At 43.5% G+C, this 23,693-nt stretch overlaps 1 protein-coding gene across 4 annotated transcripts in view; it reads left to right on the top strand.

The window, feature by feature from the left end:
* Positions 1 to 23,693, top strand: part of RFFL (ring finger and FYVE like domain containing E3 ubiquitin protein ligase) — a 74,433-nt gene that overhangs the window by 5,550 nt on the left and 45,190 nt on the right. Inside the window, exon 1 of one of the 4 annotated variants that reach the window (XM_043480882.1) lies at positions 15,210 to 15,343. The exons of 2 other annotated variants lie outside the window; for them this stretch is intronic. In XM_043480882.1, the coding sequence (XP_043336817.1) occupies positions 15,244 to 15,343 (100 nt within the window). In that variant the 5' untranslated portion in view covers positions 15,210 to 15,243. Of the gene's footprint in view, positions 1 to 15,209; positions 15,344 to 23,693 lie in introns of those variants that run through there. One more of the 4 variants, XM_043480887.1, reaches the window with a different exon arrangement.

Raw genomic sequence — 23,693 nt, 5'->3', positions numbered from 1 at the left:
TGTTTGGCCTTTACCCCGTGATTCTATATTTTCCTATATCTCTTTTGAGGAAATGTGTGTAATTTTTGGAAACCCCTAAGTATATTACAGTTACAGTATATTACATGAGCACATGAACTTTTGCGAAGGCTAGAGAATGGAGTGGTTTTCCCTGATAAGCTGTATTACTTAATTCTCTCCTCAAATCACCACTGTTCTTTTTAGATCATAGCGTGTGCAGACCTGATGTGAAAGTGAAAAGGCTGTGATGCCTGGCAAATCCTCTTCACAATTTTTTTCTGTGATGCGTTTCACAGAGATGGCTGTAGTCTTCAGGAGCAGAAGTCGCTCTCAAGGAGACTTTACATTTAATTACTCTAATCCGCACTTAATTTCCTACAGCGTTCTTGGAGAGATTCTCACTAGGCTGCTGATTTCATGGAGTTATGACCTATGGAGGTTTTTACCTCGGTTAAGCCTGCTAACTTTTTTTTTTTTTCGGGAGGGGAAAGTGATGTTGGTCTGGTAATTTCTCCATTGTCCTCTCCTGTAAAAAGATAAGCAAAACCTTTTGGCTCTCTCAGCCTCTTTCAGCACGCATGTGCTGAATTTGAACTTTACAGAATTTTTTTGAGCTGGTGTTACTTGACTTTTAAAAGCTGCCTCTTCTCCAGTGCTACAGATTAAGCCTACATCTCCTAGTTTGACCTTCACATGGTTTTTCTCGAACGGCATGTAAGAACACGGTTTCATTATCTCTGGGTTGTGGAGTGAATGGTCATGGACAGAGGAGCCTGGCGGGCTACAGTCCATAGGGTCGCAAAGAGACTGGTCGCAAACAGGGCTGAGCAACTGAGCATGCATGCAGTGGTCAGGTCTCCTAGGGACAACTGTTTGTTTCCACCAGGCCAGTTCTCAGGGTAGGGGAAGCCCACCCCATTTGAACTACTTGAAGCCAGATTGATTTGCTGAAACATTTTAACTGTCTTGATTCACTTTGATGAAATACTGCCTAGACATCCTGAAATTTACAGGAAGTTAGTTAGTTACCGGGAGGCTCTGCTGCCCCCACCCCCACCCCCAGTGGTTAAACATAATTAGTTTGTAATCAGCACCATTGTTTGTTTGCAACTGCTGGATTATGTTAAAAGACTTGCAAGAAAAGCTTTTCTTAAGGAAATGGAGCAGCCTCCTCTCCCATCCTGGCTTTTTCTTGTTTTCCCCTATTCATTTACTTTGAAAAATCTTTCCAGTCTTAGTCCTGATAAGGCATATGAATCAGTATATTTTATGCAATAAGAAAGCTTCTTGTTCCTCCAGCAATTTCTGTGAATTCCACCTCCCCCTCCCTTAAAAAAAAATAAAAAACAAACTTTCTTCCTGATTAAGAAATCTGCTTGAGAAATAACCAGACCTCATCTTATGTTGTCTTCCAACCTTTTCCTGGGTCTTGAGTCAGTGGTTCTGTAGCCAGTGAATTACACCCCCTCCTGATCATGCTGAATTATTATCTTCAAGGCATGGAACAAGATCCACTAGAGGGTGAGCCTTTATTTGAAAATGCTGGATGAAAGGAATCTTCTGATTTGGGGAAAGAGGGTGGAGCGTTTTCCAGAGCTTTGGAGGGAGTGGGGGCAGCTTTGTTCATCCAGTTTGAGGAATCCTTGTCAAGAATGGCTCTCAGGAAGAGGGCGGAATTGCTTTGGGATTGATTTTTGCAGACCAGCAGCCGTGGTTTGGGCAGTTTGGATTTTATGAAGGTGAAGAGGAACAGTTAGGGGTTAAAATTTTGTGCTGGGAGTGTGGGGTGGGAAGGAATAACTGAGGGACTAGGAGAATTCTTGGGCCTTCTCTCACTTCTGTCTGCCTCTCTACCTCTTGAGCGTGATTAGATTTAGGTGCCATTCTTGGTCATTTTGTCCTATACTGATGGAAAAACCTGCGTAGTCATCGTGTGTCACAGCTGAAGTTTACCTTGACCAGTGTTGGCTGCAGAGCGGGTGGGGAGGGGCTACCCCAGTGCTCCCAGAGGGCTTGACAAGGCCAGGGCCACCCTCCCTACTTCCCTCACCGTATGGTTGGACCCAGCACTCCAGGTGACCCTGAGTCATCACTTCCACGCCCATTGATCTAGTTCAGTGTTTCCCAACTGTCTGGACTGGTGACAGAGTTGCAGACTGGCAGCTTGAGGAATAGTGACGTGAACCAGCCAATTAGTGAGGTGTTAGACACTTCTGCAGCTTCACCCCCAGATGCTCGTCACCAGATTCCTAAATTTTATTTATCTGAATAAACTTTTCTGTATAGCACATCACCATGTCTCCTGTACTACCAATACTAATATTAAAACTAATATTAAAAATGAAAACACATTGACATTTACATCTAATTTGGTTTTTGAGATACCAACTATCCACACCTGCACTGTTATTTGTGGAAACAGTCAGAAATAGCCACCTGAAATCTTTCTTCTCAGATTTTCAGAAACAGCACAGACATAAGAGTAAGTCACTAGTTTTGTTTGGAAGGGGACTGGTACAAAATTTGAGAGTTCTGAGTATCATGTCAAGAAAGCAGATCTTGATACCATAGCCTGTAAATGTTTATATGTATTTTAATATACATTTGCTCTTCCCAACCAACCAGCTTTTTTTCTTCCCCCAATGGGGAAAAGTTGAAATTTGTTGTTACGTATTACTGATATTATAAAAGCATGTTAAAATATGCTTTATGTAAGTTTTTTGTTTTTTAAATTTTGGCTGTGCTGGGTCTTCATTACTGAATGGGCTTGTCCCTAGTTGCTGCGAGTGGGGGCCACTGTCGAGCTGGGTTGCATGGGCTCCTCATTGCAGTGGCCTCTCCCGTTGCAGAGCACAGGCCCTAGGGCGCAAAGACTTCGGTTGTTGTGGCACACGGCCTCAATAGTTGCGGTTCCTGGGCTCTAGAGCGCAGGCTTGATAATTGTGGCGCACAGGCTTAGTTGCTCCTTGGCATGTGGGATTCTCCTGGATCAGGGATGGAACCTGTGTCTTCTGCATTGGCAGGTGATTCTTCACTCCTGAGCCACCAGGGAAGTCCGCTTTCTGTAAGTTTTAATATACTGATTTAAAAAATACTTTACCTAAAGTAATTTATCAGGGATCACACCCAAATCGTGACCTTTTTTTTTTTTTTAATTCTTAGCGGCATTAGATTATTATTGCAGTAGATCAGAGTTTTCGTAAGTGTCAGAGTCTCCTGGGTACTTATAAAAACTGCTGTTTCCTGGTTGCTAGCCTACAGCTATAGAATCTGGGAATTTGGGGATGAAGCTGGGGATTCTGATGTAGTTTATCTGCAGACCACACTTGAAAAAAATATTGCTGTCAGAAGGAACCACACATTAGAAAAAATGAACAGTGTTGAGAAATGCTGATATTGGGGGGCTGCCTTTAAAACTTCTGCAGAGGAGGAATTCAAGGCATAGGGAAGTAAAAAAATCTCCAGTTCACCTAGAGTCTCCAAGTTAGTTGGATCATGCAGACCAGCAATGAGGTCTGTTGAGTCTAAGTGGATACTGTTTCCATGAGGTTGCTCCAGGGTTTACCTCCTTATTGGTTTCTCCTCACGTGTGTGTGCTTGCCCAGTCCTGTCTGTCTGACTCTTTGCAGCCCCATGGATTGTAGCCCGCCTGGCTCCTCCGTCCATGGGATTTCCCAGGCAAGAATACTGGAGTGGGTTGCCCTTTTCTTCTCCAGGGGATCTTCCCAGCCCAGGGATTAAACCGAGTCTCCTGCTTGGCAGGCAGATTCTTTACCACTGCACCATCTGGAAAGCACATTGATTTCTCTAATTGCCCTTAAACCAGAAGCTGTAGGATAGGGCAGGGATGCTCTGATTCCTTCCGAACAATAAATGACACAATTGGCATTTCTGTAAGTGAAAACATAGTGCTTCTGAAACTGGTGAAGGACCAGCTTTGTGAAGTGCTTATCCAGTCTATTGCCATCTAATATTTTTATAAAGTTCAAGAAAAATGAATTACCAGAAAGTCATACAGCAGTGTATACCTACTATGAATTTTTTGTGTTTACCTTACATCTCCATGGACGATGTGTGCCTGCACCCTTTGAGCAGCGTTGTTCTAGGTAGTTCTGAGAACATCTTAGGAACTTGATGATGTTGTTGTTCAGTTGCTAAGTCCTGTCTGACTCTTTGAGACCCCATGGTCTGTGGCACACCAGGCCTCCCTGTCCTTCACTATCCCTCGGAGTTTGCTCAGATTGATATCCAGTGAGTCGGTGATACTGTCTAACCATCTCATCCTCTGTCGCCCCCTTCTCCTTTTGCCTTCTGTCTTTCCCAGCATCTGGGTTTTTTCCATTGAGTTGGCTCTTCCCATCAGGTGGCCAAAGTATTAGAGCTTCAGCATCAGTCTTTCCAATGAATATTCAGGAACTTGATAGGTTACGTGTAATTGAAGCAACCAACTAAGAACTCCCTTACCTGGAGAGAGTTCCACCACTTGGTGCCTGCTAGATCAGAAAAGGTGAGGACACACCTTTCTTTTTTTCCTGACTGCAGTGAATCTTTGTTGCTGTGCGAAGGCTTTCTCTAGTTGCGGTGAGCTGAGGCTACTCTCTCGTTTTGGTGTGCAGGCCTCTATTGTTGCAAAGCACAGGCTTTAGACGAGCAGGCTTCAGTGGTTGTGGCACACAGGCTTAGTTGCCCCAAGACATGTGGGATCTTAGTTCCCTGCAGGGACTGAACGCAAATCCCCGGCAGTGGTAGGCGGATTCTTAAGCCTGGGAAGTCCCAGTACTCTTAATGTTAATGTATTTAAGAATCTATTGATAGACCTTGCGTCTGGTACCTATATCAGGAAGGATATTTACCTCTTTTGTCTAAATATTGGAAAGGCGTTTCCAACTTTCTGGCCTGTGACTTGACTTAGAGTTAATAAAGATGCTTAAAGGTGGGAGACAGAAAATAATGTTTAAGGGTGTGCTGTTTCTTTGAGGCACTTCAGAGTGCTTGGTTTTTAGAACCCTTTTATAAATAGGAGCAAGCATTATTAGTTTTTGTGGCCATAATGTAAAAATGAGTGTTGATTTGGAGCAGGGGGGGAAGAAAACTTCTCCATCCATGCGTTGCGTCCTGGTTTAATTGCTTGGTTGGATGAAATGTCAAACTTGATAGATTATTAGGGCTGTTATTTTGGAGGTTAAACAATAATGGAACTGTTTAGATGTTTGCAAGGAACACTGCGCCCTGTGTTTGGACTTTGCTCTGGAGAAAGTTTCAATTGTTCAGAAGCAGTACTAGTTACAAAATGCAGCTTCTGTGGTTCCTAGCACAGCTGTCTAAACTACTAGCTCTACTGGGGCCTTTGGACAAGCATTGTTTAACACTTTGGGAAACAATTTGTGTTTCTGATTCCAGAATGTCTATGGTTGTTCCTGACTAGTTGGGAGACCTAGAAATGGGAGAATGGTATTACGTGTGTCTTACGTGTGTCTAAGTTAAGTCAAGTTTTTTTTTTTCCTTTAAGCATCTCTAGAACAAACTCCGTCTTTCTCACGGGGGTGGGGATGGGTAGGGGGGTTATGATGAGACTATTGATTCCCTGGGCCTTTTCTTTCCTAGTTAGTGACTGTTCAGTAGAATAGCATGTTGTTGGGCTGTGTGCCCACCTACGGAGGACTTGGGTCGTTATAACCTTATGGTACTTCTCCTTATGTCATATTTTACCCCAGGGGTCCTCGTGTTGTAAGTGATGGTGGAGTCATGGTGCTAGGTCACCTTCAGGAGAGAAGCCCAGATGAGCACAGAAAGTAAAATTTTGAGCTTGAGGCTTGTGTCCTTTGAGGCATGTGTCCTGCTTCTGTACATGTGATATCTGGCTGAGAGAATCACAGAGGAAGCATCACTGACATTTTTCCCACCAACCTCGCCCTCATGTTTTAGAGACGACTACTGAGACTTTTGTAGCAAAAGCTATTTTTACTACCCGACCCCGGTAACCACATCTTTCACAGTTTATTTGTCTAATCGCCATAGTTTTCAGATGCTTTTGAGTTCAAGCAGGGCACTTTGGGCCACATGCTGAGCTGAAATTGCGGTGAGAGTTCACTCTGCATGGGTTACCTCTGCTGCCTCCTGGCTCTTTGCTTCTGGCCCCAGGGAAGCTCTGAGAAAACCCCGGGAGGGATGGGGCACAGGTAATACCTGAGATACACTTCAAATGGTTGAGCCAGCAACCAACCCACACTTAAAGAGTCCTTTTTTCTTTTTTATTTCAGGAGTCGAAGGGATAGCAGAATAATATGAAATGTGCTTGCCTTACAAACTATTCGCCTCTCTTATTTCCCCATGGTGGTTGGATATTTGGACAAGTAATTGTAATTGCACCTTTATGGTCACATACGTCCCTTTCCCCCAACATCTCTAAGCTTTGGCAGTAATCTGTGCTCTGTTTCTATAATTTTATCCTTTTTGAAATGTTATGGGAATGGAATCATAACAACATGTGGCCTTCTGAGATTGGCATTTTTCACTTAGCGTGACGCCCTCCATCCAAGTTGTATTTAGTCATGTTGTATTTAGTTGTATTTAATAATGCTTTTTGTTGCTAAATAGCATAAGTAGTATGGATGGATGGATCACTATTTTATTTAAATTGAAGTATAGTTGGCTTACAATGTTGTTTTCATTTCTGGTGCATAGCAAAGTGATATATATAAATAAATATTCCTTTTCCATTATGGTTCATCACAAGATACTGAATATAGTTTCCTGTACTGTACAGTAGGACCTTGTTTTATCTATTTTACATGTTGTAGTTTGTATCTGCTGATCCCAAACTCCTAATTTACTTTCCCTCACCCCTTTTTCTCTTTGTAGCCATAAGTTTGTGTTCTATGCCTTGGATGTAGCACAGTTTTTTAGCCACTTACCTATTGTAGGGCATTTCAGTTGTTTCCAGTTTGGGGCTGTTACAGATAAAGCCATTATGAACATTTGTATACAGGTATTTGTGTGGGTACAGGTTTTAATTTCTCTGGGTTAAGTGCCCAGGAATGTAATTGCTGAGTCTCAGAGTAAGTATATCTTTAGTCTCTTAAAGAAACTACCAAACTATTTTGCCCAGCACTGTACCATTTTACAGTCTGTCCCACCAGCAGAGTATGAGATCCAGTTTCTCTGCATCCTCGCCAGCATTTGGTATTATTCTCATTTTTTAACTTTTTAAAACAAGTAGCATATCTGGTTTTAAAATTCATCAGTTTACTTGTAAAACTGATTTGATTGACAGAGAGCAGAGATTTTTGAGTTGTGGTTAGTCCTCCATGTGGCTGTGTCTCGGGACAGTGGTCAGTGGTCTGTTGACCTGCTTTTTTTTTTTTTTAAATTATTATTATTATTTTTTATGTTGACCTGCTTTTTAATCCTCTGCCCTGGTCAAGAATCCGCCTGCAGTGCAGGAGATCCCAGTTCGATTCCTGGGTCGGGAAGATCCGCTGGAGAAGGGACAGGCTACCTATTCCAGTATTCTTGGGCTTCCCTTGTGGCTTGGCTGGTAAAGAATCCGCCTGCAGTGCGGGAGACCTGGGTGCAGTCCCTGGGTTGGGAAGATTCCTGCAGAAGGGAAAGGCTACACTCCAGTATTCTGGTCTGGAGAATTCCATGGACTATAAAATCCATGGGGTCACAAAGAGTCGGACAGGACTGAGTGACTTTCACTTTCACTTTGGTGTCCTCAAGAGAGGGAAGACTAACCAAGACTAACCTTGGGGGAGGCATGGACCATGAGCATGAGACTCACTTTCCCCCTTACCTGGCAGGACCTGGCACATCTCTACATCTGGTTCAGAATGACAAACAAACGAACCAATTGCTGTCCTAACACTGAATTCTGGCTAATTCTTTACAGGTTTGCCTCAGTGAATGCAGCCTTAAATATGCTGAAAATTTGGCCAAGAATGGCCCTAAGAACTTGTTCAAATTGTTCTGAACTTGTTCAGTTTATCCTTCAAATTTCATTTTCTTTGTCCAGTTATCTTAGGTATTTTATTTACTTCATTTCTGAATGTTAATTAGCTTACACTGCTCATTTGAGTACTAAAATAGCACAAAAGTATATGTAGAAAACAAAAAGTAAACCTTCACCCCTAGCAAAAGTAACTACTATTGAGTGGCTCTAGACTTTTGAACTTGGAGAAGGCAATGGCACCCCACTCCAGACTCTTGCCTGGAAAATCCCATGGATGGAGGGGCCTGATAGGCTGCAGTCCATGGGGTCGCTAAGAGTCGGACTTGACTGAGTGACTTCACTTTTCACTTTTATGCTGTCTAGTCAAAGCTGTGGAGAAGGAAATGGCAACCCACTCCAGTGTTCTTGCCTGGAGAATTCCAGGAATATGGGCTGCCATCTATGGGGTCGCACAGAGTCGGACATGACTGAAGCGACTTAGCAGCAGCAAGAGACTCTTGAACTATGTTTTGTGTCTCTCTATATATATGTGTGTATGTATTCTGTGTGCGTATGTGTGTGTGTTCTCCACCTGCTGCCTGTCCTGATTCCCGCCCACCCCCCCATGGATCGTATACTGTGGGTATTTTCCCCTGTGATTCTTTTTTAAATGTTTAAGTGAAGTTGCTCAGTCGTGTCTGACTATTTGCGACCCCATGGACTATAGCCTGCCAGCCTGCTCCGTCCATGGGATTTTCCAGGCAAGAGTACAGGAGTGGTTTGCCATTTCCTTCTCCAGGGGATCTTCCCAACCCTGGGATTGAACCCCGGTTTTCCTCATTGCAGACAGACGCTTTACCGTCTGAGCCACCACAAAACTTTGGGTTCCTTTCTCTAACTCCTTTTGTTCTTTTGTAAACAAGATGAGAGTGATAACTTTGAAAGACCCAAATAATATCTTTTACTCCTTGTTACTTGAGTTTGAATTGAAATAAGTGTGTGGCTTTATTTGCAAGTAAATCCTTAGAATTCTAGGTGTTGGGCTCTGTCTCTCCAGTCTGTTGTAAATAATGCAGGTCTGACTTTATCATGTGATCTCTTGCAGAGCCTTGAGGGAAGCAAGAACTGTGAGTGCAGTAATCATTAGAGTGTATAGTCCTCTGGGTATTTGTCTACTCTTTGGCTGCTTAGTCAGATAGAGTGTTTTCTTAAGTGCTGCTGAAATGCACAGCTCGGTTTTTATTTTGAAATCTCTCCTTCTGTCTTCTCTGCCTCTTCCATTACTTTGATTACCTTGATGGGACATTCGGGCTGTGCAGTCTTATCCTTTTTATTTCCATAGCCTACAGAAGCCGGTATGAAGAGTAACTTTAGGTGAACAGGTAATCTTATCTGCATGGCTTAGCAATTACCCATCAAGATGAACCAACAAATGTCCTCTAGACTTAGGAAGCTGAAGGAAGGTAACTTTATCTGGTGGCATTTTTAGTTGAAACTCGGGTGAAAAATTTAGGAAGTTTGACCTACTGGAGGCAGAGCATGAGCAAGGAGAGACAGAATGAGAAGAGGATGGGGAGGGGAAAGAGAGAGAGAGAATGTGTGGATGTGTATTTGGGGAAGAGACGGATCCAGAGCTATAGAGTAAATAAGAATTATGGGGACTTTCCTGGAGGTCCACTGGTTGAGACTTTGCCTTCCAGTGCAGGGAGTGGGGGTTGATCCCTGTTCAGGGAGTTAGGAGCCCACTTGCCTCTGGGCCGAGGAACCAAACCATAAAACAAGCAATATTGTAACAGATTTAATAGAGACTTTGAAAATGGTCCACATCAAAATAATCTTTTTTTTTTTTTTTTTTAAATGTTTATTTGTCTGCACTGGGTCTTAGTACTGGTCTGCAGGATCTTCAGTCTTCCTTGAGGCATGTAGGGTCTAGTTCCCTGACCAGGGATCGAACCCAGTCCCCTGCATTGGCAGCCTGGAGTCTTAGCCACTGAACCAGCAGGGAAGTTCCCAAAAAATATCTTTAAAAGAAAGTGAGTTATGAATTAAGGAAATCTTCAAAGTTGAATTACAGGATCTTTGTTCTGAGAGGGTGGCTCCTGGGGAATAGGACGTGAGCTTACCAGTCACTTCATTATGAAGCTGTTGGGGTTGCTTGGGTGATGGAGTTTGATGACAGGGCCCTTCTCCCCGCCTTTCTTCTGTATTAGCAGCTCATGGGGAAAAAAATTAAGAAATAGCTTTGTATAGAAAATTACACCCATCCAGTGATTTCCAAGATTTCTGTTGCCAGGTTTCTAAAGAGAGCTGGCCTGGGTTGCAGTTTGGTCACGTTGCAGACTTCCTTTCTGTCAGTCTTGTCATCGGGCCGTCAGACTGTGTCCCGGCAGCTTAGGAGTCTTCCTTCCTGTGGTCTTGCTCCTCTCTCAGTTCCCAGTATTTCACTGTGCCCGAGGTAGGCAGTTGCAGCGCCCTTGGTATCAGATACCTTTCTGTCCTTTGAAGTATTACGCCACAGTGGACAGTAAAGTGCCCAGATTACATTATAGGACAGACTGTGGGAGCTGCGCCCCCGGGGACAGGCTTGGCTCACATCCACGCCCTCCTGCAGCTCGCGGGGGCTTTTGCAGCAGGGTGCTGTGAAGCGGGTTGAGCCTCATTCAGTGTCAGTCAGTCCCTATATCCAGACACTAAAGTGGCTCGTTAAAGATTAAAGGGACCGACTGCCTGGCCCTTCTGGCCCCAAGATGGAAAGATTGCCGCCATGGCGACAGCCTCTGACTCCCAGGAGAGGCCATCTTATCCCGGCAGGGCTGTGCTTCCAAACGTTACAGCAAGCCTGTGGTGACCGATGCTGTGGTGATAAGTTGGCATCTGGGTACTTGCAAGACATATGAGCTCTATAGCACCCCATGGTTTGAATTTCTGGGCAAAACTGCCTCATGAGGAAATCGAAAGCCTCTCCTTTGAACACGTGCCTTCGGGGAGGTTCTCGCCTTTGTTGTATCTGACTACTCTGTTGAGCCAAGTGAACTTTAATTTTCACAGCTGTAAAAATTCCATTAAGCCCCTTGTATTGCATCCCAGTTGTGAAAACATCTCGGTCTAACAGGGCTGTGGGTGACAGCGAAAATCCTTAAGAGTAGTTAGGATAATTGCCTTTGGAGGCTTGAAGAAAATACTGGTCCAAAATAAATACAGTTCAGTTGTTACAGTCTTCTTAAAGAAATTATTTTTCGCAGTGCGGGGTCTCCGTTGCTGTGCACGGGTTTTCTCTAGTTGTGGCCAGCAGGGCCTGCTCTCTGCTCTCTCTGCACGGTCTTCTCCCTGCCGTGGCTTCTCTTGTAGAGAATGGGCTGTAGAATGCGCAGGCTCAGTAGTTGCTCTGAGGCATGTGGAACCTTCCAGGACCAGAGATGGAACACCTGCATTGGCAGGCAGATTATTATCCAGTGTACCACCAGGGAAGTCCAGGTGTTATATTCCTGACGGTTCTCATGGGGGAGGGGACTAATGTCTAAGACCTGCTCTCTGAGACTCCTGTTCAGTTTGGGGGTCTTTGGTGGGGTTGGGGGGTTGGGGGAGGGAGTGGTAACAGTACTACCAAAGAAAACATGCTTTATTTTACAGCGCTTAGGGAACAGAACCATGACCTGTCTCTCAAAACATGACCCAAGGGCTGTTTGACCCAGAGTCACTTAGGAAAGGGAGAGGCTTCTTAAACATTCCCATTCTGGGGCCTCCTTCCACTTCTGCTAATTCAGAGTGTCTGAGAGACTGGATTGGGAAGTGATAACTTTTCAGTAAGCACCCCTGTTGATTCTCAAGTACCCCTAGAGTTGATTCTCAAGTATCCTAAAGTCCTCTTCATTTTTCATGCTTAATTTCTGTGGTTTATTAGATGATTGCTATTTGGTTGACATTCATTGTCTTTTTTGAAGAGTAGGTACTCTAATTTAAAGGAAAAAAAGGGGGGTGAGTTATGAGATTCCTAAACATCCAGGATTAGAATTTGGCAGTGTCTCTAATTATCAACAAAGTAGAAAAGCCACTGATTCTTGGAAATTTTGGTTTATCAATTCACTGTCTTCTCAATCGGTAAAAGGATGTGGGGGAAAAAATAGAAAAAGGATGTGGACATAAATAAGATTAATTTTGTTAAAAAGAGGAAATGTGCAGTATTACTTAGAATGCCAGAAATGGGGAAGCAAGTAAAAGGGGTGGGTGGAGAGGAAAGAGAAGGGGAAAAGATTCAAGTAGTTTATAAACAGTAAACAATTTAAAACTTTAAACTGGATTTTAAATTTGTTGTTCAGTTGCTCAGTTGTGTCTGACTCTTTGGGACACCATGGACTGTAGCACGCCAGGCTTTCCTGTCCTTTACTATCTCCCAAAGTTTGCTCAAAGTCATGTTCATAGAGTAGGTGATGCCATCCAACCATCTCATCTTCTGTCCTCCACTTCTCCTCCTGCCTTCAATCTTTCCCAGCATCAGGGTCTTTTCTAATGAGTTGGCTCTTCCATCAGGTGGCCAAAGTGTTGGAGCTTCAGCATCAGTCTTTCCAATGAATATTCAGAGTTGATTTCCTTTAGGGCTGACTGGTTTGATCTCCTTATAGTCCAAGGGACTCTCAAGAGTCTTCTCCAACACCACGGTTCAAAAGCATCAATTTTTCGGCGATCAGCCGAAGAATATTTGAATATATGCTTGTTGTAAAAAAAAGTATTCAAACATTGATAAAGCTAAAATACCTTCTTGATCTGCTTCCATTTCAGTTCCCTACCATATCTTTCTGTACATATTTGGTAACTTTCTATGGATTTGAAAGAGTACAGAATCCTAAGAAATGAGTAATTTCTTTTGACACCTGCTTGTTTAAAATGTTAAGATCTATCAGAAAAAAACCCCAAAGGTGGGCTATAAATGACATGACATACTTTTGTTCACATAAAACAATGGGTATGATGTTTGTAGAAAGAGTGTGTGTATGTGTGTGTATGTACATACACAGAAATGCATACATACACACATGCATATATTAAATACCTCTTAAGACTGCACATCAAAAGTAAACCTATAGAGCCTTGGGTGCTGAATTACTTGTTTTTTATTTTTTATTTATCTATATACTTTTTTTGCTCTGAGTTTTAAGATAGTGTATTGAAAGAACTTAAGCACAAAGCCACGATTATCTTGCTTATTTCTCACACAGTCTCATATTCTTTTTTTTTTTTTAAGATTTTTTAAAAAATGTGGACCATTTTTTAGAAGTCTTTATTGAATTTGTTACAATATTGCTTCTGTTTTATGTTTTGTTTCCTTGACCATGAAGCATGTGGGATCTTCACTCCCTGACCAGGGATCGAACCCATGCCCTCTGCACTGGATGGCTAGCGAGGTCCCCCAGTCTCACATTCTTAGAGTTTCCATTTAATCTTATAAAATCTCAAGTGCCTGAAGCCATTAGTTCAAATGTAGCATCTTTTTAAAGCTGTCCATCTGTAATCCTCAGCCTTTCCTGATTAAAAGAGGGAACGCGGATGGAGCGCGGTTATATTTGGGGGGAACTGTTCAGAACTGTGCAGAATCCCACGGAGGGAAAGGGTAATCTGAGACAGCCCTCCTCACCTGCTGAGCGGCGCTTATCTTAGCAGAATTAGGAAGTTCCTATGCTTCTGTTGCTCCTCACATCATTTACATTTATTTCCTGGGCACAGAACCAGCTGGACTTTCTCTTCCTCATTTAAAGTTTACTGATATAGAATGAGTCAGAAGCTTCTGACAATACTCCGTCTTTGTTTCTGTATTCGTCTCTACTCTGTGCACCTTGAAAGCTGCTCCATCTTAGGATGTTTGTGACTTATCAACAGCAACAGAAATATGTTTTAAAGTGTGGTCCGTGAGATAATGGCTGTCGGCCACTGTAAAGATGCTTCTGTCATTGGAAAGACTAATTAACACATACCATAGGAGAACTTCTTTAAACACAGCTATTTTCTGAAAAAAGAAAAAAACACCGAAGGGGAGGAAATAAAGGAGGGAACATTTTATAAAACCTTCTAAAAGCCCAGCATGGTTATCCTGCTGGAATAATGTAATTAAGGGACATTGAGTTGGATAAATACCTTTTTTTTTTTAAAAACTAGCTCCGTGAAAAGGAATTAAATAACATAGTTTTTGAAACCCTAATTTTGACAATCTACGTGTACATTTTAATGAATCCTAACGTTTACTGAAGGACCGACTGGATTGGCGGCTACATCCAGAGTCCGGTGCCTTGAGAGACCTACCTGACAGGATGAACAAGGCTAGGTGTGGTGGCCTTGAGAGTCCATGCTGAGCAATAGCTGATGACCGTGGGAAATTTGGAGCAGGGAACAGAAGGATCTGATATGTACTCCAGTTTCTTTCTTGTCAAGTGAACACACAGGGGAAGCAAGGACTTAATCTTTTGTTTTCTTTGTCTAGCACCACTGCCAGTTCTAGCCTGCCAGGGCAAATTCAATAATAATTAATAGCTGTTGATGAGCCAGTTCTAGAATCAATTTTTTTTTTTTTTAGGCTGACCAATAAATGAGACTTGCCATAAATTTAAGGATTCTTTTTTCTTTTCGAAGTAAGTATTAATGTGATTTTCACAGCCTCCTATGGTTCCTTAAACATCTAGCAGGTGTGATGGTGGATATTAGCATAGAGACTGTATGACAGCTGATGAAACAACAACAGCAACCCTCCCATGTATCTGTGTTAATTAGAGAACATGAGTTGTCTCCAGAAACAGAGAGGTCAAAGAAGGCCTGGTGGGGAAGGAGCAGTGGGCCTGGTCAGAGCTGACAAAATTCACTCTAGTGATGTGACCAGCCAGCCCTCACTGGGCACGTTCCCTCAGTCCTCTGACCCAGATGCTCCAATTTGTAAACGTGAAGTGACTTTCTTATCAGCTTCTTGGGGTAATCTGCAGAATTTCAGTAATCTTGCTGTCCTGAGCCCCCAGGCTGTTTTCAGATGAAATTTCAGAAGGTGACTGACCACAGGAGCTTCCCTGATGATCAGCAGCCTGGGAATAGGTCCACCTGCCTCCTAATAACCAGCTTTCAATTTAAAAAAAGAATCAGTGGGGCACCTCTTCTTTTCTGGGTTGCAGTTGATTGTGGTTGGCTCAGGCTGAGTTGTTTGGGAAATAGAGTCTTGCCTGGCATGAGTCAGCACTGCCCTGGGTAAACCGCCTGCTCTGTTGCAATCTTGCTTACCAAAGATACGTCCCCAGGCAGCACCATTCACTGCCTGAAAGCCACTGCTGTTGGCTCCCGAGATGATCTCATCTCAACGGGGCTCCAAAGACCTCAGCAGCGGCAGGAACCGAAGGCAGCTGGCTGGCTGCCCTGGCCATGTTTTGAAACAGGCAAAATCAGGTAACCCCAGACTCTTTTCTCTTGAGTGCCATGAGCTAGACCCAGCTGCAGCAGAGATGGGAGTGAGCCTTGGTCTTCAGGAGTGAGTCCCTGCCAGATGGATTCGGTTGTCTGAAAGTCAGTCCTTGAGCTCTTCGGAGGGGACGTGAGGGGAAGAGTTCGTTTTGTATGGGATGTGGTTTTGGACCTAATAAGACTGCTTTTTATATAACCTCAGAGAAATAAAAAATGTTAGGTTTACAGCTTCATCTGTCTTTTGCCCTTGTAGTCTCTGTTCTTTCTGTGTAAGAAATAGTTTAGTCACACTAACCCATTGTTAGAGAGGGGCATATGCATTTGCTTTCCTGCTTACTGACTGTGATGACTGAATTGTAGAGAACACTATCTTAGCAGTCCGTTTCTGATGTGTTATGAAGAACCTCCCCTCTTCCCTCACTCTGTTCAGACTGCTGCCCTATTTCCTTCCTGTTCTTCACCTCTAAACTTCAGAGAGCTTCGGCCTCATCACTGGGCAGTAATCCATCCATCCCTTCAAGTTTGCCCCTGCTTCTTGCAGTTATCCCTGGATGGTCCGTGTTCTCTTTTACTTCAGGCCTTTGCACAAGCAAGCGTTCTCTGAGACACCCTGACCCAGCATAACCCGGCCAACTAGTGCTAGCCTGGAAATCACTTCTTCTGGGAGGTCTCCTCTTACTCACCAAGACTGGATGAGTGCTCGGGAGAACCCTGTGTTTCCCTCCATCACAGGATACATTTGAGAAGCAGCACCAGTTTTGTTAGAATTATATCCAATGTGCTTGGCACACAGTTCTCAGGAAGGGGAGCATGAACACAAACCTCCACTGAACCTCCTCAGCTCTGATCCTGTTAGCAACTCTTTGTTACTTTGACTTCTATCCCCATCACCCTGTTGCTCTTTTCCTGAAGATTGCAAGGAAACTCCTGATTTCCAGACCCAGTGTCTGTCCTGATTTCAGCCTCCATCTCACTCAATCTCTGCCTACCATTTGGCACTATCGAACTGTTCTTTTTATCCCGCCCCCAGCAGCCCTCTTCCTGTGGCTTTGAGGCCACTTTGTCTCTCTGAGTCTCCAGAGCATCCTTCCATTGTTTATTCTCATTTTCTTTTGGTTAGTCCGTAAATGTTGAGATGCTCCAGGGCTTTGTCTTGGGTTTCTTTCCCTCTTCTCCCGCCCACTTCCTCTAAAGACCTCAGATAGGTCCATGAATTCAGCTGTCTGTCCTCAGTGTGCCTTACCAGCCCAGTTGTGTCTCCCAAACTTCAGATCCTTATTTCCAACTTGACAAGCCTTTAAAAAATTTTTTAAATTTATTTTTAATTGGAGGATAATTGCTTTACAATATTGTGTTGGTTTCTGCCATATGTATGTCCCCTCCCTCCCATCTCCTACCTCATCCTGTCTCTCCAGGTTGTCACAGAGTGCTGGATTTGAGCTCCCTGTGTCATAAGCAAATTTCCACTTGCTGTCTAGTTTCGCGTACATAGGTTTCAGTGCTGTTCTCTCAGTTCGTCCTACCCTCCCCTTCCCTTCTTGTGTCCACACATCTGTTCTCTGTGTCTGCATCTCCATTGCCACCCTGCAAATTGGCTCATCAGTACCATCTTTCTAGATTCCACATATATGCGTTAATATACGATGTTTGTTTTTCTGACTTATTTCACTCTGTATAACAGGCTCTAGGCTCATCCACCTTATTAGTTACTGAATCAAGTGCATTCCTTTTTATGACTAAGTAACACCAGCTTGACAAATCTTGATAGGCTCTGTCCAGCTGGGTCGTTCAAAACTACCAGAGTCATTCAAAAGCCATTTTCAATTCAACACGTACAGAACAAGTCATTTTCTCCCTCCCCAGTATCTGTTATCTGCTCATGTTGCTGTATGTTTGAAGTCTGTTGATTATATGCACCAAATCTTCCTCTTTCATTCTTCTTATGCCTCACATCTCTAAATATGCTAAATCTATGGTTGCTCAACCCTTTCGATTATATCAGAGTGTTTGACGTGTGTCTTTTCTTCATTCCCGCTGTACTGCTTTCATTTATCAGAGGTCAAAAACTAGATATTTTGTTTAACCAGCCCTGAAGCTTAAAATTTTGCGTGTGAACACTTTGAGGCAGGGCCTGCTCTCTGCCAGGGTTACAGATACTCCCCGGTCTTACACAATGAAGATGTCACATTTTACGTACTTTGCCTCTAGGAATTTGCTTTTGTAACTTGTGATTCAGAGCCTTATCAAACCTTATGTGCTTTTGTCATGTCACCCTACATCTTCCTCTGCTTCAGTACCTCTCATTTCTTGTTGCCAAAGTTGTGTTACTAAAGGCCAAATCTAACCTTTTTATTCTCAGGATGTCAGAATGCCGTTGGTTCCCTGTTTCCTACTTAGCTGGAGAGGTAAAATCCTTTACAGTTTGACCCTACCCTACCTGTTACTCTTGCTTGTTTTATTTTTAATTTTTAAATTTTCTTTACTTTTTCTTTTTCTTTTTTTTACTTTTTGGTTGTAGTATGGGGGATCTTAGTTCCCCAACCAGGGACTGAACTGATAATACCCTCTGCATTAGAAGGCAGAGTCTTTCTTAACCACTGGACCACCAGGGAAGTCTCAACTCTTTCTTGTTTTATCTCCCTCCCTCTCCTCTTCCCGGCCATTTCTCCTTTCTCCAACCTCACTGACCTTTTAATTTCTCCAGTCCCTGATTATACCATGTCCTTTTAGGACACTGCCTTTTCCTAGGGGGTCCCTCCTTCTCTGACAGGCAAAGCTAGTCATCCCCTAGGAGACCTAGTTCATATGTTACACCTTCCCTGACTTCCTCTGGTAGAGTTCTTCCTTATTTGAACTTCTGCAGCAAAGCCTGCCTGTCTCTTCTGCTGGATTGTTGAATTCCTTCACTGAACCTGGTCCTTGACCTAAAGCTTAGCACTGTCAGACAGTGGTTGAAGTGGATCCCCAGGGTCAAACCACTAGCCTAAACATCTTTATTAGACTTGGCAGTATTAGAAAATCCATAAGCTCTCTAGTTAGAAAGCGTGGTTTTGGTTCCTGTTTAATGAACTTGAGCCCATAGTGCCTGTTCCGTATATGTCACCTGGAACCCTCAAATAACCATCCAAAGTTATTTTGAAGAGTGATAGGACTTCCTGAAACCTAGTTCTAGATCATCACCTAAGTAGTAGAGTACCTTACAGAATTATTCCCCTGTGTCATTTTATTTGATACCTATAAGACCCTTGTTGGGTAGGCTTTATTATGCCTATTTTATCGGTGATTGTAAAACTGCTTCTGATTGAAGCATACATTCAGGTAAGACTCAGAGGGAAAACATGCTTTTACACTGTGGCTTCTCTCTTTGTAGTTAAATATACCTTGTTGGGTTCTACAGAGAAGGCTGTTGTTGTTTAGTTCCTAAGTCGTGTCCATATAGTGACTCCAGGGGCTGTAGCCTGCCAGTCCCCTCTGTCCTTGGGATTCTCCAGGCAAGAATACTGGAGTGGGTTGCCATTTCCTTCTCCAGGGGATCTTCCCGACCTAGGGATCGCACCCGTCTCCTGCATTGGCAGGTGTATTCTTTACCACTGGACCACGAGGAAAGCCTGGACAGAAAAGGTGCCTTTGCTCAATAGGTGAGTGCTAAAGGTCTTATCTTTTTGTAAGGTCACTTTATCTTCAGGGTGGATGGAGGAGGTACCTAGAGCCTGCTTGGCCTTGAAGAGGCCTGGACTGTGGTCGGAGACCTTGTTCGAAAGGAATGGTACGCGCACTCCAGCCTCTCAAGCTTTTCTGTTGTGCTTCAGATATCTAGAATTTATTAAAATCTACTCAATAGTGGAGTGTCAGACCAGGTTGAGGAGTGAAGGGAATCATCATAAAATGGGACAAGCTGAGTGTTAAGAACAGGAGGAGTTTCACATTAATTCCAGTAAATGATTATGTTTATTCACAACTTTTGGGGGACTAACATGCCATATGTGGGACTGTGGAATTTGATTATAAAAAGAGGAACCATCAGGGGCTGGGACATAACCTCTGGTCTATACTGGCATGCGGGATCCAATTTTGGTCCTCCCATACTTAAGAGAGGAATAAAAATAATTAAAAAGTTTTTTAAAAAGTCTTTATTGTTATATGTTTAAAAAAAAGATTTTAGCCTAGAGAAGCAAGAGCTGAGGGGTGGCTGATTACCATCTTCAAGTACAAGAATAGTTTTTGCCAGGAGGATTTTGATTAATTGGTCTTCCTATACTTCAAAGATTTCAGAGGAAATGGGCTTCAATTGAAGGAGGAGTGATTTTAATGAATATGAGAAAGAGTTTCTTGATCATCAAAGTTGGGAAACCTTTGAATGACTGCTGAAAGAGTGTTGAATTTCTGACTGTCAGTTATCCATGACTGTTTAATAGAGTGTCCTAAAACTTTTGGTGGCTTCAAATGACATTTTGTTTGTGATTCAGTGCGTTAGTAATTCAGAGGAGAAGGATGTACTGCTTTGCTCCACTGATGTTGATTAGATTGGAGGATCCAAGATGACCTCACTCACGTATCTGGGCCTTGGTGCTGTTGGCTGGGACATTTTGGTTGTCCTCCATGAGGTCCCTCTCTCTCATGGCCTCTCATCATTCATTAATCCAGACTGGGCAGCTTTTACATGTGGTATTTGGCTTCCCAGGGGGCCACAGTGCAGCTGCAGGACCTCTCAAGGTCTAGGCCCGTGTTTCATACAGACACTTCTGCCCCATTTTTGGTTAAAGTAAGTCATGCATGTAACGCACGTCCAAGGGGAGGGGACATGGACGCCACCTCTTACAGGGTAGAGTGTCCAAGTCACACTGCAGAAGGGCATGCAGCATGCTTGGAGTTAACGTGGTCAGTTTTGGAAACAATTGACTACACTGACCTTAGAGATTTTAAGTGAGATAATTGTATCAATACATATTTATTGAGTAGATAGTTTGGGCGTATGCTTTACAAACTCGGCTGCATATCAGAGTCATCTGGGAGATTTTTATAAGCCTAGTCTCCTTAGGTATCACACATGTGACTCAGAATCTCCTGCGGGTGTTCACACATTCTGTGTCCTTTCTCTCAGGTAACTGTCAGTAAAATGAGGCTGGGGTGAGGGGAGGGAACAAGACGGATCGAGCAGGTATAGTATATGAAGCAGAGCGGCAGGTGGGGACTTCCCTGGTGGTCCAGTGGCTAAGACGTCTGGCTCCCAATGCAGGAGCCCTGGTTTGATCCCTGGTCTGGGAACTAGAGCCCACATGCTGCAGCTGAAGACCCCACATGCCCCAACTGAGACTCCGAGCAGCCACATAAATGGGGGATGAAGAAGAAGAATGGTAGGCGCCCTAACAGAGGCCTGCTGACGTCCCCGTGCTTCTGGGACCTGGCCGATGACGCCCTTGCCTGGCAGCCTCCACCTTCCAGGCTGGAGCCTGTGAGTTACATCTCACTGAGCCAGCGATCACCAGACGAGTGTTTCTTGATGCCTCGCTTGTGTTTTCTCAAAGTTCCTAGCACTTTTTCCTTCATAGCAATTCCTAGTTTATAATGAAATATTTGTGTGATTATTTGACTGGTATATAATAGACAAAAGTAGGTCTGCTTTGCTTTCCAGTATCTTAATGTAGTGCCTGTCTCATAAAAGGTACTCAGTAACTATTTGTTGAATGAATAAGTGGTTGATTGAAAACGTGAATGAATGAAGTGAGATTTGAATTTGGTTTTCATGGGTGATTAGAATTTTGGACAGGTGTAGCAAACGAATGGGAAATTCACATTCCTGAAGCAGAAATTGTGGGTTATGTTACCATATAATTTCAGAAGATTGGAGCAACTCGTTTGGGGAAAGATGAAGGGTTTGGTTTTGAGTGTCCTTGGTGTGCTAGATTTGAGGTCTGGATGTCGAGCAGGCATTTGGAAATGGCTGCTAACACTGAAGGGTGAGATTGAGTCCAGATACTTAGATTTGGAGTTGTCTGACTAAGACGGAGGAATCTGTTCAACAAATACTTACTGAGCTTCCACTGTGTGCCAGACAACAGCACTGTCGGGAGGGTGAGCTGAAGCCTGACTGATAAGGCGCCGACTTTGTGAAGAGCTCTGGAGGATGTTCCTGGCAGGAGAGGAGCCACAAGTAATACATGAAAATTGGTTTTTTTTTTTTTTTTTTTTTTTGATGGAGTCAAAATAAAAGGAGACCACCGAGGGTCTAGAGTGAGGTGAACGAGAGTGATGGCAGGTAAAGAGGGTGGGTGTGTGTGTTAGTTGCTCAGTCGTGTGTGACTCTTTGCAGCCCCATGTAGCCTGCTAGGCTCCTCTGTCCATGGGATTCTCCAGGCAAGAGAATGGAGAATGGAGTGGGCTGCCATTTCCTTCTCCAGGGAATCTTCCTGACCCAGGGATTGAACCCGGGTCTCCCACACTGGAGGCAGACTCTGGTTTGAGCCACCAGGGAAGCCCCGATGGGAATGGGCGACATGAGGTAAAGTGGGAGAGGCAGGCAGGGTCCAGATCACCTGGGGCCTCTGTAGGCCATACAGGGAGTCTAGGCTTTACAAAAGGACACCATGGCTTTCAAGCAGGAGAGTAACAGTATTTTATATTTTATTTATTTTTCCAGAATATATCTTTTAATATAGAGAAATTTACCTTGACTACTGTGTGGAGAATAGAGTGTTAAAGAGGGGGCTAGGGTCTTCCCTGGTGGCGCAGTGGTTAAGAATTGGCCTGCCGATGCAGGGGTCGAAGGAACTAACATTCCACACATTGATGGGCAACTAAGCCCCGATGTGGTGACTGAGACCCGACGCAGCCAAAAATAAATGAATAAGTAAATATAAAAAACCAAACAACAACAACAAGAAGGGGTCAGTGAGGAGGAATTTGCTCTAGTTCTTGAGAAAGATAATGACATAGAAGACATGATATGGCCATGGACACAGGCGGGATGTTTGCAGGATATATTTTAAAAGTAAATCCAATAGCATTCACTAGAGAAGGAAAGCAAGAATGATTAGTGCAGAGCCTCAGGGAACATTTAGGGGACAAAAGGAGGAGCCAGGGAAGGACAGGGAGGAAAATGGGTCTTCAAAGGAGAGCCAGACTATTGTGTTTTCAGTGGGAACCAAAGGGAAGAAGGTAGGTAGGTCATTGGTATCTGGGAGGTTGTCGAGGTTTGATGTAGGAAAAAGCCACACATTTAGTCATCACAAGATCATTGATGACCTTGGAGAAAGGGCTTTTAGCAGAGAGGAGCAGAGTTCATGAACAACTGTGTGATGTGGAAGTGAAGTGGAGCACCATCTGTTCTGGGGGATCGGGGGGAAGCTGGGGATTGAAGAGGAAGAAAGACTGAACTGAGAGCTTACTTTGTGCATACATGTGTGTGTAGAGAGAAGTGTGTGTGTAGAGGCAGGTTTTCTAAAATCTGTGATGGACCAGTATTTACTGAGCATGTACTCTGTGTCATTCACGGTGCTGGGAGCTATACTAAGTCTATTCTGTTTGCCTTTGTCTCAAAACAATTTCCACAGAAGTATGGTGATCTCCAAGATAAATTTCCAAATTCTTGGGACAGATATAACCTTCCTTTGGAGTATGGGAAGAAATTATTAGAGCTAAGTTTTTCTATATTTTTATCTTACCCTTTGAAATTTCTTTTTAGTATTATGCTTTAGATGGAACACAGTTTATTTGTGTAGTGTTATTGATCAGTTGCTAAGTTGTGTCTGACTCTTTGTGACCCCGTGGACTGCACCATCTCCCGGAGTTTGCTCAAGCTCATGTCCATTGAGTCGGTGATGCTACCCAACCATCTCATCTTCTGCCACCCCCTTCTCTTCCTGCCTGCAATCTTTCCCAACATCAGGGAGAGATGTTTTCCCAACTCTTTTCCAATGAATTGGCTCTTTGTATCAGGTGGCTAGAGTATTGGAGCTTCAGCTTCAGCATCAGTCCTTCCAGTGAACATTCAGTACTGATTTCCTTTAGGATTGACTGGTTTGATCTCCTTGCAGTACAAGGGACTCTCAAGAGTCTTCTCCAGCCCCACAATTCGAAAGCATCAATTCTTCGGCGATCAGCCTTCTTTATGGTCCAACTCTCACAAGTTTACATGACTACTAGAGAAACCATAGCTTTGACTATACATACCTTTGTCAGCAAAGTGATGTCTTGGCTTTTTAATACGTTCTCTACATTTGTCATAGCTTTCCTTCCAAGTAACAAGAGTCTTTTGATTTCATAGCAGCAGTCACCATCCTCAGTGATTTTGGAACCCTAAAATATAGTCTGTCACTGCTTCCACTTTTTCCTCTTA

The sequence above is a fragment of the Cervus canadensis genome, chromosome 1 (genome assembly GCF_019320065.1).
Source record: "Cervus canadensis isolate Bull #8, Minnesota chromosome 1, ASM1932006v1, whole genome shotgun sequence".
Taxonomy (NCBI): Eukaryota; Metazoa; Chordata; class Mammalia; order Artiodactyla; family Cervidae; genus Cervus; species Cervus canadensis.
Note: the sequence above shows the minus strand (reverse complement) of the source record. Positions and strands in the feature narration are given on the sequence as shown.